This window comes from Lacerta agilis, chromosome 8 (assembly GCF_009819535.1).
Source record: "Lacerta agilis isolate rLacAgi1 chromosome 8, rLacAgi1.pri, whole genome shotgun sequence".
Lineage (NCBI taxonomy): Eukaryota > Metazoa > Chordata > Lepidosauria > Squamata > Lacertidae > Lacerta > Lacerta agilis.
Genome location: NC_046319.1, coordinates 67,888,532 through 67,908,293, shown reverse-complemented (window position 1 = coordinate 67,908,293; position 19,762 = coordinate 67,888,532). Strand labels below are relative to the sequence as shown.

Here is a 19,762-nt window from a genome sequence, read left to right as displayed (position 1 = left end):
GGAAACGGCCGTGGTGCCGGACCTGGTGGTCCGGGAGGTAGGCCTGGAAAGCAGGCGGCCTGCTCTTGAGGGGCAAGTGGCCGGCGGCTAAGGGGAAGTGCAGAGGAGGCGGGGGCTTTGGCGGGGCAAGAGGCTGGCTGGGCAAGGGGTAGGCATCTAGAGGCTGGCGGGGGGCAGGGCAGGGCATAGACAGGGGAGGTGGATGGTGGCGGAAGCTGTAGGCAGCTGGTGAGGCAGGAGACGGGGAGGAAAGGTGGTAGGGATCCGAGAAGGAATGCGACGGGTGGTCTCTCTGGGCAAGGTCAGCAAGGACCCTCCGGTAGGGGGAAAAGGAATCTGAGTGCTCGGGGGGACGCCTGGCTGAGAGGCACCTGGAGGGAGAGATAAAAGCAAGGGAGGTGGAGCCATGATTAAGGGACTGAGGTGGAAATATCAAGTCTATTAAAAAAAATATGTCTTCTTAAATGTCTGAGAAGTGTTCCACCTTTCAGGAGCCCTCATAAGTTCTCACCCCAGCCCAGCGCTTCCGGAACCCACAAGGCCCTCACCTGGTTTCCCCCCTGGCGGCTGCGGCACTGGCTGCCGAGCTCCTGCCCCTGGCCTGGCCCTTGCAGGGCCGGGGGACCAGGGGCCTTGGGGCTGGGGCGCACCATGGAGTAGAGCGCCCGCGCTCCACTCGTCACCTCTCCCGCCTTGCACTCCAGTGACAGGGAGCGTCGGAAATGTGTCCGGGTTCTCGCTGCCCGCGACCAGCCTGCTTCTGGCGCTTCTGCTGCAGCGCCGCCTGGTGGGCGCTCTCGGCCAGCGCCAGCGCCATCAGCCGAGCTGGGTTCTTGGGGGGGAGGCGGCGGGGGGATGTGCCGCAGCACGGACAGCACGCCGGGGGAGTTGAGAGCTGCTTCGGCCTTCGGACCTGAATAGGAAAAAAGGGGAAAGGGAGAGAGATTAGAGCCGGCCCTCCCGTTGGGGTGGTGAAGGAGCTTTCCAGGACTAGGATCACAACACAAAGGCTTATAACTGGTTGTTGCTCCTCTTCCAGGATGGAGCACTGGGAGGTTCCTGATGAATGCAGGATGTGGTATCTGTGGCTCTCCAGATGTTGCTGGATCACAACTCCCATCATCCCTGTCCGTCAGCTGTGCTGCCTGGACCAGTGGGAGTTGTAGTCCTAAATGTCTGGAAGGCACCAGGTGGGCAAAGGCTGCCCCGCTACTACTTCAAAGTAATAACAGCAGTAAGCAAACGGTCCTTACTGTTGGCGTAATTTGAACAATGGGTTAAATTACACAGTGCTTGGGCTCATGTCTTGGGAAGTACATCCCCCACGCCTGGAGGTTCTGAGATAAGGGTGCCAGGTGCACTGGGTTACCATAGCAACACCAGTGTATGATTTGCTGAGTCATTCACCCTCCCATTGGTTTCAGGAAATATGCCTATGTGCCTATGCGTAGAGATTTGTATAGTAGTCTCTAGGGCATTACTTTCATTATGTTGTGTGTTGTGTGTGTGTGTGTGTGTGTGTGTCTTGTCTTGATGATGTACTGTTTGCATGTCAGGGTCTGACTCTGAATCTGTGGAAAGTCAGGGGAAGAGGCTGTGGGTTTCATGCAGTGGTGTTAAATAATTAATAATAATAATAATAATAATAATAATAATAATAATAATAATTGTACTGGGTTGCACCTGCTACTATTCCAACAAAAACAAGAGCATAATAAAACATCAAACATTAAAAACTTTCTCATACAGGGCTGCCTTCAGATGTCTTCCAAAAATTGTGTAGTTATTTATCTCCTTGAAATCTGACAAGAGGGCGTTCCACAGGGCAGGTGCACTACCGAGAAGGCCTTCTGCCTGGTTCCCTGTAATTTCACTTCCTGCAGTGAGGGAACCACCAGGAGGCCCTCAGAGCTAGAACTCAGTATCCGGACTGAACGATGTGGGTGGAGACGCTCCTTCAGGTATACAGCATAAGACTAGAATAACTGTACATAGCAGTTTATCTATAGTTTAGCTTTCTCTCTCGTGTCTGGAGACAATACACACTTTGTTACTTTGAACGGTGTGGGACTCTGGAAGAAGATGTTCTGCTGGGAGCAGGAAATCTTTGAAGGTTCTCCAGGGATTCCATGTGTACTCTGCTGATAAATCACCCTGGCTGAGGAGAATTACCAACCAACTCCCACAAGGCACCAATACTTACTGAGTGGCGACGTGCGGCCTTTGGCTTGCGTGATCTTGCAGCGGACTTCACGCTCGCAGCTGTCGCTCAGCTGCCCGCCAGCAGCACACAGCAGCATTGAGATCATGTGCGGCGGAGAGGCAGGCCCGCCGGGGCCCCTGGCCTCACCCCCGGCAAACATCTCCAGCATCTCTTCGGGGAGGGAGACGGCAGCGGCTCTGACGTATCCTTGCCGATCGTTGGGGGCGAGCAGGGAGAGAGCACCCGCCCAGGGCTCGGAGGTCCGGAGTCGTCCGAGAGCGAGGGCCGCCGAGCCGGGGGCTGCACTGGAAGGTCAGCGGGTCGAAGTCCAGGCCGCGGAGGCCGGGGGGGCTGAGCTCCAGCTCCGAGTCCAGCTCCGAGTCACCTTCCAGCCAGGAGGAGCGGCGCCGGGCGGCCACATCTGCCGCCCCAGCTGCCACACCCTCGCCGCGGCCAGACACGGAGGAGCCCAGAGAAGAGCATGAGCGGCACGGCTTGAGGGTAGGGAAGGCATCGCTGCTGGAGTGTGGACGTCGCAGGCAGGGCAGCTTGGGGAGGCCTAGGACACAGACCGAGAAAGGAGAAAACCCACACAGGTAAAGGACATGCAACTCCCTGGCCCACTGTCACCCACTGGATGCACGTCCAAAAGGAAAGGGGCAAGCCTCAGCACCACACAGGGCTATACTTCTACCTGCAGGGAACTGGCTGCTTGCATACCTAGTGCACAGTTAGAGATCCCCCCCCCCCGAAAGGCAATGGGTGCAAGCCTGACACTCTCCACTAGGGTGGGAGATATATCGTCCCAAACAGGGTTGAAGTCAATCTTGTGTTATCGGTTTCATAATTTCTGACCTGGCAATATATCTTGAATCACGATATGCGTGTGCATGTGCGCTATGCAAAAATCACAATGTGGGGAAAATTGTGAAGCTAGCCAATGTTTCCTGCAGCCCCTGTTAACTTTGCCAGCTCAGCTCTTCCCTGCCTCTTGCAGGGGGCAGCGAATCACAGTAGCAGGCGCCAGCAAAAATCACAAGGCGGAGAAAACCTTGAAGCCAGCCAATGCCTCTACGTAGCTCCATCCTTATTTCAGACCTTGTGATATATCGGTATATTGCAACGTTGAGCCGGTGAACACCAGATATCGTCCAGCCCTACTTTCCACACCCTGCAGAAGCTTCGGCATACAAGGCTGCCCCTTTGCAAGGGCCACAGCTCAATGGCAGAGTATATGCTTTGCATTCAGAAAGTCCCAGTTTCAATACCAGGCATGGCTAGGTAAGCAGGTGTCACCTGAGTAGGCCAGGGGTGGGGAACCTGTTCTCCTCCAGGTGTGGCTGGACTACATAATCCCTGACTACTGGCTATGCTAGCTGGGGCTGATGGGATTTGGAGTCCAACAACAGGTCCTCCGGCCCTGGAATAGACAATATTGGACTTGATGGGCAAGCAGTCTGGCAAATGGCTGGCACAAGGCAGTTTCCTTATGATGCTACGATCTTTTTGGCCAGCGATTGTGGTGGCAGGACCCTCATGGGCAAAGCACTGCCAGCTGCTGGCTCCCTACCCATCAGGTTTAAAGCCATGAACTAAAACCACAGAAACCTACCATGTAGACCTGTGCTCAGATTGCTTGTTTGTCCAGCAGAGGGAATGGATGCAGCTACCAGCTGCAAGTCTAAAGGTAGGTTTGTGCAACCTATTTTTGTAGCAGGGATGGGGAAAGCTAGATGTTAATGAAGTACAACTCCCATCATCTTTGACCAGTGAGAGCTGGGGCTGCTGGGAGTTAGGTTCCAACAACATCTGGAGGGCCACAGTTTCCCCCACACCTGTTTCAAAGGCAAAAGTCACCAGGAAGGTTGGCAATCTATGCAGCTATTATTCTGTCTTACTTACCGAGTTTATACCCTGCACTCCCTTCCTAAGGAGCCCTGGTGGCAGCCCCTGGTGCCCCCACCTCCCCATATGTCCCATCCTATGCGGTTTCCTCTTACCTGCAATACTGGCCTGCGATGTCAGGGACTCCTCGCTCTTGGCTGATCGCAGGGTGACAGTCTCAGGCTGGCCCCCTGAAGCAAGACAGGACAAGGAAGTAGGTTATTAACTGAAAAGGGCCTTATCTCAAGGTCTCAATCTCTCTTCCAATCCTCACCCACGAAACAGACTTTATTCACTCTGGGATAAATATAAAGCCATAGAGGGATGCTAGTTGGAGGACTTCATTTCAGGTTCCCCGGCAGTATATGTTGTACACCTGGCAAGCACACCCCACCTGTGGAATTTATTACCTGGTCCAGAACTGAGCATCTCAGCTTCTTTTTAAAAACAAAGCCAGTTTTTAGGCCTTAAGAGTGCTGACTGGGGGCTTATCCACTTGCCTAGCAGGGTGGTGCAACAGCCTCACAGTCGTGGAACTACTGCAACTTACCAGGAAGAGTGAAGCAGTGGCAAGGTCTGGGCTGTGTGAACACACTAGTGGAGCAACCCCAGTGCTGCTACAACTCTGGCCTCACCACCACCTTGCCCCTCCCAGATTGGAAGAGCCGCTCCTGATTTGCCCACTGTCCCAAAAATCCATGGATGAAGAAAGCAACCCATGATCAGGTGTTGACCAGGTCTCTCACCTGGCAGAGACTCTCCAAGCCCAAAAAGGTCTCCAAGGCGGTGTGATTTCTTGCGAAATGTGACTGGTGTTTTGCCAATGGCAAAGAAGGCCTTCCAGCTAGGACCTGACGTCTTCCGCAGCCTCCCATTACTTTCTGCCTTTTGCCTGCAGGTGGGAGAGACAGGTCAGCCTGAGGCCACCAGCTCTGGCAGCTAAGCAGTCTGAGCCTGTGCCAGATTGCAGAGAGCTGTCCCAGTTGCCTGCTGTCACTGCAGTTAAAAATAAAAAAAAACCTACAACCCACTTCCACCTGAAACACCAGATCTCGAAGGGTCGTTGCACGCATCAATCTGACAATGGTCTTCACAGTAGCGTAAGAACTGCTTCCCCAGATCAGAGTGAGGTCTATTTACTCCACCATCACCTGGAAAGCAGGGCATCAAAGTGATGCGAACCCACTTGTTGTTCACTCCCAGCACCTGATGTTTAGAGGTATACTGCGCCTGTTCATGGAAGCCCAATTACCTGGTGTCAGGTGAGCTCAACACAGAAGAAAGTTTCCCTTGCACCTGCAGATTGTTGGATCCCTGCTTAGCCTCTGGCTTGGTAGCCTTGCATAAGGCCTGGGTCCGTGCCTGTGCTTCTTCCAGGGACAGCAACCGGGTGGAGGGGCAGCTGACCACCTGGGATTTGGGTCGGGGAAGGAAGCAGCGCCCTGTTGAAGGAGACAGGCTGCATGAGTGCAAAGAGGGATATGGCCTCATGGCCCACCATCCGGACAGGCAGCCAGGCCCACACTCGCTCAACATTAGGAGTGCATGGTCACAGGAAAAAGAAAGTGCACCCCCTTTGCATTATGTGGTTTTGCATATCAGGACATCATAGCAATCATTTCTTCCTTAGCAGGTCTTAACATTAGGCAAATGCAACCTCAGATGAACAAACAACACATGACATATGACTCCGTGTCATGATTTATTTAACAGAAATAAAGCCAAGATGGAGTAACACCCTTACTGCTTCCATACAAATTATGAGGCTAATTAGCAGACGGGGGCTGCTAATCAACTGCCCTTGCTTAATTGATCATCAGCTAGTGTGTCCACCTCTACAAAAGCTGAAGTTTTGGCAGTTTGCTGGTCTGGAGCATTTAGGTGTGTTTTAACACAATGCCAAGGAGGAAAGATGACACAATGCTCTTAGATGAGCATCAGTTTGCTACTTTTCCCAGTCTACCACCTAAGACAAGAGGTCCATCTTGTACAATGAAAGGGCCGGCTGCATTTTGCAACTATTTTAAAAAACATTAGGTACTTTAAAAGGAAATACATACATACATTCATACATATAAAAAGTGTACATTCTGCCTGAAAGGAAACCTTCCTTGAATCATTAGAGGAGTGAAACAGGCAGCTGAATCAGCATTCGACATCCTGGCACCTACCCCTGCCATGCAAATTGCAAAACCAGGCTCATTCGGTAGGTGACGGATCTCCTGGCAGGGCTCTTTAAATATTTGTTTGTTTGCTTAAAAATTTATAGGCTGCCTTTCTGTCTGAAGGCCCCCAAGGAGCTAACAAATGAAACTAGAGTCAACAATTAAAAAGGCAGCAATAAAAAAAACAGAACAGTTATGTTTGCCTTCAGCCTCTGTTCTGTGCATGAATGACGCCCCCGCCACTGCCGCCCGTCCCAGAGTGGGAGAGCATTTTATTGTTGGAAAAATCTAGGAGCCAGAGAGATAATTTTAGAAGCCAGTTCCTAGGGAGCTGGCCCTCTTTAGTAACCCTGGTGCCAGTTGCCAGCCCTCCCACACATTATATATATATATATATATACACAGAACCTGAATTTTTGCACCCTTGAATATAATGAAAAGCTCAAATTGGAACTCCCACAATGTTATGCCAGACCTCATGGTGAACAAGAACGAAATGCTTTCAAGAATCCCAGTAACATCCCATATCATCCCATAACTCTAAGCTCAGTGGTGAAAGCAGAAGCAGTTTTCAACCCAGAACTTTCCAGAATGTCCTCTGTATCCATTCATTTCTACTTAATTTCACTTCTGCCAACAATCAGGTGAATTATACCCCGCAAACTAGGGAGGCCCCATAAGAAAGAACATAGGACCTTGCCCTATAATGAGTCACATCACTGGTCCATCTAGCTCAGCTTTGTCCACACTGACTGGCAGCCACTCTTCAAAGTTTTAGGTAGGAGTGTCTCCCAGCCCTAAGGGTTGAATTCCCAAGGTAGTTTAACCATCAATTCCTCTTCCTGGGAGCTCTGGAAATTGTGGCCCTGTGAGGGGTCTCCTAACCCCTAACAAACTACAGCTCCCAGGATTCTTTGGGGGAAGCGAAGAAGAAGAAGAAGAAGAAGAAGAAGAAGAAGAAGAAGAAGAAGAAGAAGAAGAAGAAAGGAAGGAAGGAAGGAAGGAAGGAAGGAAGGAAGGAAGGAAGGAAGGAAGGAAGGAAGGAAGAAAGAAAGAAAGAAAGAAAGAAAGAAAGAAAGAAAGAAGAAAGAAAGAAAGAAAGAAAGAAAGAAGAGGAGGAGTTTGGATTTGATAACCCGCTTTATCACTACCCGAAGGAGTCTCAAAGCGGCTAACATTCTCCTTTCCCTTCCTCCCCCACAACAAATACTCTGTGAGGTGAGTGGGGCTGAGAGACTTGGTCACCCAGCAGCTGCATGTGGAGGAACGGAGACACAAACCCGGTTCACCAGATTACAAGTCTACCGCTCTTAACTACTACATGACTGTTTAAAGTGGTATGAAACTGCTTTTAATGTCTGGTGCGGATGGGGCCTCTTCATCAAGGAAAACTGGTGACAGCTCTTTGCCTGGGAATAGATTGGAGAACAATGGCAAGGAGAACAGGGCTCCATTGACCTGAACTGTGAACTGTGATGGTTTCCTTCAAGAATTCTGGAGCAGGCAAGTAATTCCGTGACAATGAGGCAGAGGGATTTCTTAACAGATTTCACAGCAGCCTCAGAAAAAGTCCCCTTTGGCGTAAGCTACCTGCGCTGTCCTTGCCGACGGAGGTGAAAGTGTCACTGAAGAGCACCTGAACGTTGTTGAGGAGGAATTCGACCACGAGGGACTGGACTCGGACTTCCTGGAAGGCATCAGCTCCGCACTGTGCAACAACCTCCAGAGCCATCGACCTGCCGTAAAAAGCAGCGAGGGGGAGGGATTACTAGAGAGCCACATTTTCCTGTAAGGTGGGCCTGGGGAGGAGACAATCGCATGCTCACAGCCCCAGAATATCATCGCTGAAAGCCCAGAAGGCACAGTCCCTCAGTAACATGGCTGAGAAGGGCCAGACCCACAAAGCAGCATGATAGAAGCACATGTGGAATGTGGAAAGGGCCCCATGAGGAGGAGGCTGGTGTTGGAGGGAAACCCCAGGGAACCATGGGTAAGTGATGGGGAGGTGTCAAGATCAGGAGCTAGAGAGGAAGGTAGAATAAATGCCAGTAAAAGCTCAGGTGGAGTATTGGATGAAGCTCTCAAGCAAGGATGGTTAATCATTTCCAGGCCGAGGCCTGCATTGGTCAACTCTCTGAAGGCCAGAGGGGGTGCAGGGATGGATTAACAGTGCACACTCTCTGGGTGCTGAGCCGAGGAAGGTGCTGTCTCAAAGCCCGGTAAGCAAGGCTCTGGGCTCTGGGAAGGAGGCATGAGGCTCTGACAAGGTCCTAGAGTCCTCCCATCTCCTTCCCAAAGCCTACTTAGCTCTTTCCCAGCTTTAGGAAAGACGTGGAAAGCTCTAGGACCCTGCCAGAGCCCTCACGTCTCCTTCCCAAGGCCAGGGGCCTCCTTACCTGTCTTTGGGAAGACAGCATGAGGGCTGGGGGGGGGGGGTGCCAAATGTTGGCCTTGCACAGGGTGTCATCGTACCCAAGTATGGTGGGTGTGGCTGAATTGTGGAAGTGGGTAGCCTTGGGGCACCACCAAAAAAAGCCCTTTTGGCATGATGGCATCACAGCAGGGACCCACAGGAGCAGTGAAAAGGATGACAACATTTTATTTTAGTTTTTGCAAGGGAGGAGAGTCATGGGGGGACTGATATATCCTGCCCGCTAGCCATCTTTGAGCTAGAGGCCCTAAACAGGAATGCCTGGGTAGGGCCCCACAACAACCCCTTGAAGGTAGGGGTGGGGAAGCTGAAAACCACATTCCCTGGGGGGAAAGGGTTGTGGAGCCCATTCAGGTGGTGGGCAAGGCCAAACCATACCTCATTTATCCACACACACACACACACACAATCACACACCTCTCACTCTCTCTCTCAGCCCTGAGTCATAGCTCCGTAGGTAGAAAATGAGACTTCCTCTCAGGGTCGTGGGTTCGATCCCCACATTGGGCAAAAGATTCCTGCACTGCAGGGAGGGGGACTAGAGGGCTCTCCAGGTCCCTTCCAGCTCTATAATTCTATGATTCACACACACACACACACACACACACACACACACACACAGGTGCTTAAGAGCTGTAGATTCTTATCCCTTGGGACTGAGTGCAGGAAGGGTCGAGTTCATGCCCCAGAGAGTTATGAGTAAGGGCTGGTGTTAGCACAGGGGAAATGCCGGGAGTAGCATGGAGAGAGGATCCAAAGAGCGCTGCAGGCAAGAGCTGGAGAGGGTGCAAGGCAGAGGAGCATCATGGCAACACAGGGAAGGCACAGGGCGGGTTGGGGTGGGGAGTGCCGGTGCAGGGCCATTGATCTGGGCGTCTCACCGCAGCAGGTTGGGTGCCCAAACGATGGCTAAGTTGCGGATATGCATGCTGGTGTTTTGACTGTGCATAGCCATGCGGGCCAGGTGCCGCAGCAGGAATTCCAGGGTCCTGTTGGGACAGAGCAGAAGCTGCTACAGCTAGACAGTCCACTTTGACGGACCGCCGGCCCCCTCGCAAACCCCGCCCTCAACACCATTCCACCCCCCACTTGCAAGGGCTCTTGCATTCACCCTGCCTCCCCTTGCAGGGAGAGCCACCTTGGGCACCGTGTTCGTGCCTCAAGCAATGCCTACCTATAGTGCGGTGGGGGCAGCTGCTGAATGACGTCGTGCACTCGCACCAAGCGATCCTCGTTCCCAGAAACAGACACGGCTTCCTGCAACAACAGGGCGGGGAGAAAGCAGAGGGAAGGAGTCAGCGGGGTTGCCAGGCCTCTTATGGAATGGTATTTTAATGGTAATACCTATTTTAATGGTAATAATTTTGCAATGTTTTTATTGCACATATTCTCTCTCTGTGTATATATTTATATATGTTTATCTGCTGTAAATTGCTTCGAGATCTACAGAAACCACCTTTAAAAAGAAGGACCTAGCAGTTGTCCACGATTCAAGTGCTTCTGCACTCTTTGGCCAGAACACTGGGTGGTGGGAACAAGTTTACTTCTTAGCGGGCAACTGAGCAGATCACTGCATGCATGTTATATTCCCTTATATTTCCCCCAAGTAACAGGGGAAGAGCCTTGCTTGTCGTTCTTAAAATGAAAGCTGACAATTCAGGAAAGGGGGCTGAAACAAACCTGGGGTGGGCTTAGCGACACCACCAGTCCCTTCTGCTCCAGCTTTCAACTGACTGAGAAGGTGAAGGCATGCCTCTGAAGACCCCAGCTCATATTTATCACTAGCCATGCCTGGATGTTGCCCCTCAAAAGTATCACAAATACAAGCCAAAATGAATTTAAAAGGAAGGGAGAAGGGAAGGGGGGAAGAGGAAGGGGGAGGCAGGGTTAACCAAGCCTGAAATAGCCCAGCACGAAGAGCAGGTGATTCAAAGAATAAGGAAGTCAGGAGAAATTGCTGCACGTCTCATTGTGTAGGCAGCAACATTGGCGGGCGATGTAATTGTACTGCACTGCTCCACCCCCTCTTCTTCCTCTTTTGTTCCGCGACTCCAATTTTTATTGTTTAGCCCTGGGAACACGCACACGGAGTCGGCACGGCCAACTCTCACTTGACAGTTTGAGCACACAACAGCTGCCGTTTCTGAGACACTGGGGAGCCCACAGAAACTCACCTGGCACACAGGGCAGGTGATGATGGATCTGGTGGGGAAAAGGGGAGGGGGCACTGGCACCACTTGGGCTCACTTTACTGTTTCTAGTACAGTGGAACCTCGGTTTCTGAGCGTCTCGGAAGTCAAAGGTTTTGGCTTTCGAACGCCGAAAACCCAGAAGTAAATGCTTCTGTTTTTAAAGGCTTTTCGGAAGCTGAACGTGCCATGCAGCTTCCCTATTGAGTTTTCCAGAAATGCAGGCTTCACTTTTCAAACATTTAAGAAGTCGAACGGTCTTCTGGAATGGATTACGTTTGAAAACCGAGGTTCCGCTGTATGTTCATGCATTGCCCTGAGGACTACATTGCTCAAAAGCAACTTATAAACGGAATGACGATAATGCACACAGGCAGCTCGGAGTCCTGCTCTGGACTCCCCTCCCAACTGTGGTGTGGCGGATGCATATGAGAGGAAAGGTCATTTCAGATGTGGTCCAAAGCCTGCCCAGACCCACCTTGGATTTCATTCTGCTACCTAGTAATGACAATGGGTGGTAGCTATCTCAAATATATTCAGAGCAGTGGCTGTGCAGCCGTCTGTTGTGGACACTCTAGTTCTGAATTTCTAGCTCTCTGGATTTCCTGCATTGAGCAGGGGTTAGACGAGACAGCCTACATAAACCACTCCAACTCTATGGTTTCTTAAAGGGGTAGCTGAGGAATGGTAGAGGTGGCAGCAGTGACCAAAAGCTGAGTGGGTGGGAGACTTCTCCCGGCAGTCTGCAAGACTCACAGCAAACTTGTTGTAGAGTTGGTAGGTGAGCAGCGGGTTTGGCAACTCCCGGAAGTACAGCTTGCAGAGAGAGCTGACAGAGTGGATGTCTTGTAAGTAGACGTCCCTAGAGAGTTCGGGGACTCGCTCACTGTCAAACTCGTGCCTGGAGGGGATAGGAAGCCGCGGGAAGAGAGAAATTACACAAAGCCGTACATATTGCACAGTGACCCACAGCCAGGCAACCTTTCGCTTGGCCTACTTAGGGCCAAACGTGATTTGACAAGGCAGCTTTCTGCATGTCTGCCTGAAGGGGTGACTCTACTGTATACATGAAAAGAAGTGGGTAGGGGAGAGGACTGAAACCTTTGTTCCTCACCTTACCCCAATGCTCTATGTTGCTTTAAACTTTTCTCCCAGTTCCAAAACCCGGATCGCGGCACTTATTTATTTAATTTCTATTTCAACTGAAATCTTCCAGCCGTTCAGAAATCCCAACAGAAAGAGATCAATGCAAGACAATGAAAATCCTGCATTCAAAACACCTAACGATGCTACTGCTGCTGCTACTAATCAATAAGAATTCCATATATTAAGTAGTGGGATTAAATAAATATCTCTGTGCAGCTTGCGTAAGCAAAACAACTAGGAACCTCACAAAGAAATCATATGGAAAACATTGAATTCTCAGAATGGTAATTACACACACACACACACACACAAACACACACACACACACATGAAATATTACAAGCAGCGTATAAAGTGCTAGGAGTAAATGTCATAAACTGATGGTCACCATGTCAAGGCTAAGCAAGGCTAGAACTGGGAACCCTTGACTCTGTATGCCAGCGATGGGAGACCCAGGGCCCCCAGGGCCTCTGGGTCTCTTTACGGTTGGAATGTATCCTTGAGCAGTGGTAACAATTGCTTTCCTGGATGGAGAAAGGTGTGTGTGCATAGGAAGCAGACTTTTGCACGGCTGGAATGCAGCCTAATCTGCAAAGGTTTGCTCCGCCCACTTTCACATCTTGCCCTGCCCACCGCTGACCCACAGTCCATGGAAAGTTGCCTACAAGGCGCTACGGACATCAGGCTGAAAAATATTGCCCTATCCCTCTTGTATGCAGCTATCCCATGTGGTGAACCACTTCCTGTTTGTGGCGGAACTTTGCCCAAACTACCGGTCTCGGCTCCTGTGCCACACGGCACAGGGTTCACTTCCTTCCTTCCTCCTCCTCCTCCTCCATATGCTCCTTTTCATGTACAGGATAGACCCTCCTTCATTTGTGAGTAAGATAGATGTGGCCGTCATATCCCGTCTAATTTGGTTGTTAAACCCCGCATTTGCCTCTAGGGCTTTCTGTGCTAAACGAGCACCCGGCCCACAACCCCTGCTCCTCCTGACCAGGGCTCACCGCAACCGTTGGATGTTGGAGGAGACTCCAGAGAGACGGTAGATGCCATCCACAATGCCATGCTTCTCAATGAAATCAGAGCAGGACCGCAGGACCTGGGGGACTGGCATAACAACAAGGAGCATATGTAATATCAATATAATATAACAATCATCCTTACAACAATCACATAAGGTAGGGCCAGTGTGGCGGCTACAGTTGTCCCCGTGGGTCAACATGTTAAAATAGGTTTATTTTATTTTTTCTTATAGAGGTTGAGCTCTGGCCACAAGCACTCATAAAGGACCAGGGAAATGAAAGTGGTAAGCCACAAAGCTGCAAGCAAAAAAAAAAAAAATTCTTTAATGTTGGCAGCATGATTTATCTGAGAGCATCTCTAGTGAAGAATGAGTGGGAGATTAGCAGCCAAACCTAATAGAGGCATATTCTTGCTAGTTAGCATGAGAAGGGGCTACGTCCACAGAGCTGTATGGCTGGGCAGATACTCAGACCATAGAAATGCAATAGCTAGAGAGGGCTCTGTGTGATGTCATTTCCCCTCCTCTTAGCACTGTTCAGCCCACACATGTGGGCACCTGGAAGGGTAAATGGCAATTCATATATCCTCTCCTGCCCATTAAAACCCATCCCACAGAATGCTCTTCAGTCGGTGGACATACTAGGGACAGAAATCAAAGGATTATCTGAACCAGGAGTCCTGACGCAGTTTGAGGAGAACCCTCAGCCATACAGGCCACTTCCACCCCCTCCAACGCTGCAGAGGAGAGCCAACTGTGGTGTGGGAGTTAAGAGTGTTGGACTAAGGCCTGGCAGACCACAGTTCAATCACCACTTAGCCATGAAGCTCACCGGGTGATCTTGGACCATTCACTCCCTCTTAGCCTAACCAACCTGACAGGGTCGTTGTTGCTGAGATAAAATGGACTGTGTGTTGTTTTCCTAGTAGCAGATGAGGCCGCACTATCGGCAACAGGAAGGGTCTGTGGGCAAAATTACCATCGTTGCCTGAGTTCTTGAGGTGTTCGCCCAAATCGCAGCCAAACACCCTCTCTCGGAGGATCCCACGCTGCTTCAGGCGCTGCTTGCTGGGCCTGGACTTCATAAAAGTGCGAAGGAACCCGATGAGCTTGCCATGCTTCTTGGACACTGGAACAGAATGAAAGAGAGAGACACTGCAGGACAGCCACTGCATGCGGGCTTCATCATAAAGCCCAAGAAGACAGCAAAGATGCTACTTCCCTGTAGGGATGGCAAACATATGACAATCCCAAAGAAAATTGCCCTCCCCAAGCTGCTGTTTGCTGCAGGAAGCTGGTATTGCAGCCAATAGTACACCGCCAGAGAGCCCACCGGGGGCTGCTGGACTATGGGCTCCCATCAGCCCCCAGCCAGCATGGCCAATAGTCAGGGATGCTGGGAGTTGTGTCACAGCACCATCTAGAGAACCGCAGGGCCCCCCACCCACCCACATTTGCCACAATACTTTTTCCTCCAGGAGAGAGGGCAATCTTGGAGAGGACTTTCGTCAAGGACACAGAACATGGGAGGGGGAAGCTGAAGCACACAGCCACTTATCTCAGTCCAGACTGGGGTCCCCTGAAGTTGCTATTTAAAACACATTCATGCGTGGAGATTCAATAATGAATTTCATGTAATGTGTGCTTAAGCCTGGGTTGGTCCAAGACGTTTAGCTGCCTGAGGCAAAGGACAAGATGGTGCCTTCTTCTGATTCCACATCCATAATCTGACAGACTGGACACTGAACATTGGCAGAAGGACACTAGGGGCAAGAAGGCTAGCTTGGGGTGTGCTGAGCAGGAGGCATGTCACACTCAGCTCTGTCCTGAAAGCCTTTCCACCACTCCCCACCCTGGTATATACTGCATGAGACAGCTGCTTCATCCTGCCTATTGGTAGGAGCCCAGACTTTATCCCTCAGGTAAGCATGGTCCTTTCTTAGTCACCGAATGGTCATGCACACAGTGGCATAGCGAGGTGGGGGCGATGGGGACGGGGCACCCCAGGTTCCACTGGAGGGGGGGTGACACTTGGCGTGCCCCCGCCCCACAACGCCCAAGCTGAGCCCCGCCGGCGGGCCCCAAGGAAGCCATGGAGTGAGGCCGGCCCGCCCACCAGCGCCACTATGGTGTGGCCTGGCACGCATGTGCAGCATGCGGTGCATATCACATGCACGGTTGTGTACGACGTGCGGTGCATGCATTGTACACAGCTATGCTGCGCGTGCGCGCCACACAGCGGCATGCGCTGCCACCGGGCCACCGGGTTTGCCGCCCCAGGTGACCAAGCGGCTTCCTCCGCCACTGCATGCACACAAGTTTTCACTAAGCTGTTACAACCAGCATCAGCTCTCCCAGTCCCCTTGGGTCGTGTCTCACCTGAGGTTGGAGAGAGGAGGCCTGGGGGCCCAGGGATGCCACAGCTCATCCCTTCTGCATCTGCACAGGAAGACACACAGAGCATGAAAGGCCAGGAAAGATTAAGAATTTGGTAGCTCAAAGCTACTGGCATAAGTTGCTGTCCCACACTTCACCTCATTCAAACAGAGTTATTTCCTAGGGCTGATGACAATCTTATATAAACGCCATCTCTTTTCAAACCACCGCAATCTCTGAAGCAAACACATCAAATCAGAACAGCACAAGGGCATGAGGGGAAGATGCAGTAATTTTTTTGGACACACAAAATGGCTGCCATAAACCTCCCCTCTCCCCCACTTCCAGTCCTTGTCATTTAGTCGCCTGGGGCATTTCCCATCCCTTTAGCACTCTTAACTTGTGAGTCAATGTCTTCGCCAGGGCTATTCGCCATCGTCTGCTGTGCCATTTCTCAACTGCGGCCTACTTTTGAGAGCTGCCCTGATAGATTTCTAGGCTGCCCAACAAAAATAAACTCGGTATAAAATAAAATGAATTGCCTCTTATTTTTGAAAGCTTCACACAGTAACCCTACTCACATCCTAATGGGGAAAGCTAACACAGGAGATGAAGGGGAGGGGAGTCTAATTGCTGAGAAATGATGATTGATAGAGATCATGGTTGAGGAAGTCAATGGTTGTAGTGGCTGTGTGAAATAGATGGGAGGTGAAATTGGGTTGAGTGTTTTGGATAATATGTGTTATGTTGGTCAAAAGTTTACATTATACTGCCTCGCAATATTCTCTGACTTTATGCGTATTTATAATGTTTATCTGTATGTTTTGTTTTTATGTAAATCATTTGACATGTTTTTTTATTGTTCTTACTATTTATGTAATTTTATCTACTATAAACTGCTTTGAGATCTTTGAACAGTAAACCGTCTATGAATGGAAATAAGAAATAATAAGAAACAGAAAGGCACAAATAGTCACACCAGACTAGGAATGGGGGATAAATTTGTTTGGTCTGCATCAAATTCATGCTCCCCAAACTAATACACGAACCGAAACCTCCGTCGAAATCCACACTTCTCCAAATTTTGCAATGCGGTTCTCCAACCAAACAATGTCCAGAAGTGCATACATTTGTGAAAACAGCATACAAACAGCATTCTGCTAAAGGTTCTCAAACTCTTTTTCTCTAGGCCACACGTAAAACGTTGCCTGCAGCACACCAATTTTTTTAATTGATAGAAAATACATTGGAAAGCGAATAGATCACAACTAGGATTGTTCTCTTTTACCAGTTGATCTTCTTGCTCTCATTTTGAAAAGGTATCTATCCATATTCTAAAAATAAAAAATAAAACTATACTACACTGAAATGTTTCATTGACCTCGAATCTTCCTGCCACATTCGCCACCCTCTCCTGCCACACCCTTTGAGAACAACTGTGTTAAGCTGAAATTGCTTGCAAAAATGTATATAAGGTAAAATTGTATACCAAATTGTGCATATTAAAAGATAATGGGCAAAAAAAGTGATGGTGTTGGCTGAGGATGATGGGAGTTGTAGTCCAAAACATCTTCAGGGCACCAAATGAATAAAGGCTGCTATAGACACACACTGCCCAGCTCTAGTCAGCCAAGTGTTCCAAACAACTTACAACTGCAACCTAGATACATTATGCAAATTAAACAAATTTGCATTTGTTTTGCATAATTTATGCCCATTTTTGCACTTGCATAGTTTGATTGATTTGGATAGTCAGTGTGATGGATGTTGGTCTTCGATTGTGGAGACCCAGGTTCAAATCCCCAGGCCATGCAGCTGCCTGGGTGGCCCTGGGCCAGCTGCTTTTGCTTAGCCTAACATGTCACAGCATTTCCGTGACAGGAAAAATTATACAACCCCCTTAGTTCTGGTACAATAAAAAGGAGAGCTAGACCGGAGAATCAGAGCACGCACATAGCTTCTGGAACATTTGTGCAGAGTCGGTCCTAACATTAGGCACAGTGAGGCAGTCGCCTCGGGCGGCTAATTTTAGGTGTCATGAAAGAGCTAGGCATCTGAAAGAGCACAGCGTTATCCTCCTGCACACAGAAAGACACAAGTGTTCCAGGGTTGTTTCCAGGAATACCAATAAATATACGAAGTGATTGAAAATGTATTTGCTGGAAATGGGGGTCATTATGTTTCTGCAGCAATCCGAATTGTAGATCTAGGAGAATCAGCATATGTGGTAGAACACAGCAAGTCAAGGAGGATGTGCTCACCTGTTTTGAGTCCTGGGCTGGGGCGCTCTGAGAACAGCTCCACACACTCGCTGGGGAAGAACCCCACCTGGAAAAGAGGCAGGCAAGGAAGAGTTCCAACATACAGAAGAAAAAGAGGCCCCCTCCCTGACAAAGCAAAATATGCCTCCTTAAGACAAACAACCAGGCCTTCCCCTGGCTTAGGAACTTGTTAAACCCTACCTCAGTTATTTATGCCCACCACAAGTGAATGCGGCAAACAGGCCATTACCAAAAATTCTGATGCAATCAATTCATCTATACTGACTATGGATTAACCAGTATAGGCATAAAACTGTCAAGACAGGTTACGACGGCTAAATTCATGCACTTGCCACACTAGGTGCCTGGAATTGTCATGGAGGGAGTGGGGCCGACTGAAGCAAGCTACTGAGAGTCACATTCCTCTCAAGCCAAATGGCAAGAGGCCTCTCTGCCGACTTAACATGGTGCTAAAATGATACTGACCGATACTATGCTGGTTGAGAACCGTAACAATAAATCATCATCATCTCATACTGACCGAAAAGGCATTGGTTTTGAAAGGAATATCTGGTTTTTTAAAAAATAAGCAGAATTGTGTAGATATTTTAAGAAAATTCCTGAAAAGGCATTTTGGAGCAAACTAAAATATCAGGGGGTTTTTTTTAAAAAAAAAAATGGACATGCTGATAAAATGGAGCTGAGCAGAAAATTAACAGTGAACCGGTGCCAGAAAAAGCTTGTCATTGCAGCCTACATTTACCCAAATGGTGTCTCTTCAGAAAGACAGGAGAGTGGCACTATGATTCACCAGATGTTGCTGGACTACAGCTCCCATCATCCCCAATCACTGGCCATGCTGGCTGGGGCCGATGGGAGCTGGAGTCCAACTCTCTGAAAGCCTGCCGCTTTTTCAACTCACTTGTTTAAATCAAGGTGGGGAACATCCCCACCCCAGTCGGGGCTGCACACCAGCAATGAGTGCAAGCCAAGAAAAAAAATGGGTGGGCCCTAAGCCATCACAAACAGACACACACACTTTCATTCACTCCTAATCCATCCAAATTTCTCTTTAATACAATGCGGCCGTCTAAGACATAGTGCTGATCCTACGCTCCAACATATCTCTCCTAATGCAATGTGTCTTCCTTCCTGAATCCCAACCTGGAATCCATGCTTTCCCCGCCACCAGCTCCTGTCCTCCTTGGGGGGCATATCAATCACAGAGATGATGTCTCCAACCTGTGCCAAACAAATTAACAAAACAACAACAATCCTATGTTAGTGCATGGATCACAGTGGGCAATCTCCAATGTTAGCCGTGCTTAAAAGTAGATCCACTGAATCTACTAGATTCAGTACTCAGTACCTCAGAGTAGACCCAATGATTTTGGTAGGTCTACTCTGACTACGAGGAACATCCAGAGCCTCTACGGGACTTGTTCCAGTCTGCCAGAGTCTGGGTTACAAAGGTGTGTACTTCATATGAAGGGGATTAATATATGTAGGGTTGCCTCCAACTAAGTTCTACTTAGAATAGACCCACTGGAATTAATGGACCTAAGTTCACCATGTCCAGTAATTTCAATGAGCCTATTCTGAGTAGGACTCACACTGGACACAACCTTCAGTAGTTAAGTTACATTTTAAATTGGGCTTTTTCTGAAGTACCTCATATATACTATCACATTTTATCAATCTTTTATGCATGTCTACCCAGAAGAAAGTCCCACTGAGTCCTATTTGTGAAACAAAGAGAAAATGTGCAGAATTGATCTATGCTGACAAACAGCATGTGATGTTTGTCCCCAGGGAATCCCCAGGGTTCCTCAGAAGATCAGTGAAAAAGTAATCCCCCACCACGACAGGACATTCCTTGGAATGTGCTGCCACAGATGAGTCCTAGGCATGCCCTCGGGTACACTTGGTTCACACAAGATGACAGTGAGACCCTAGCAAGGTAGAGCTCCACTGGAAGCAAGATGGCACTCAAGGTTTGGCCCCAGAATCCTTTGCAATGTGCAAGGGACTCCACCGAAGATCTGGAGTGTTCCTTGGCAGGCAAGCCAATGTGAAAAGAGTT

General features: G+C 49.5%; 1 protein-coding gene across 1 annotated transcript in view; it reads right to left on the bottom strand.

The window, feature by feature from the left end:
* ARHGAP33 (Rho GTPase activating protein 33) overlaps positions 1-19,762 on the bottom strand; it is a 41,399-nt gene that overhangs the window by 894 nt on the left and 20,743 nt on the right. The window contains 20 exon segments of the mRNA XM_033158087.1: positions 2-341; positions 343-371; positions 549-730; positions 733-841; positions 843-913; positions 2,204-2,389; positions 2,392-2,502; positions 2,505-2,762; positions 4,204-4,278; positions 4,834-4,979; positions 5,340-5,529; positions 7,843-7,988; positions 9,565-9,672; positions 9,858-9,940; positions 11,629-11,773; positions 13,026-13,128; positions 14,022-14,171; positions 15,422-15,481; positions 17,680-17,746; positions 18,844-18,921. Of these exon segments, the coding sequence (XP_033013978.1) occupies positions 2-341; positions 343-371; positions 549-730; positions 733-841; positions 843-913; positions 2,204-2,389; positions 2,392-2,502; positions 2,505-2,762; positions 4,204-4,278; positions 4,834-4,979; positions 5,340-5,529; positions 7,843-7,988; positions 9,565-9,672; positions 9,858-9,940; positions 11,629-11,773; positions 13,026-13,128; positions 14,022-14,171; positions 15,422-15,481; positions 17,680-17,746; positions 18,844-18,921 (2,637 nt within the window).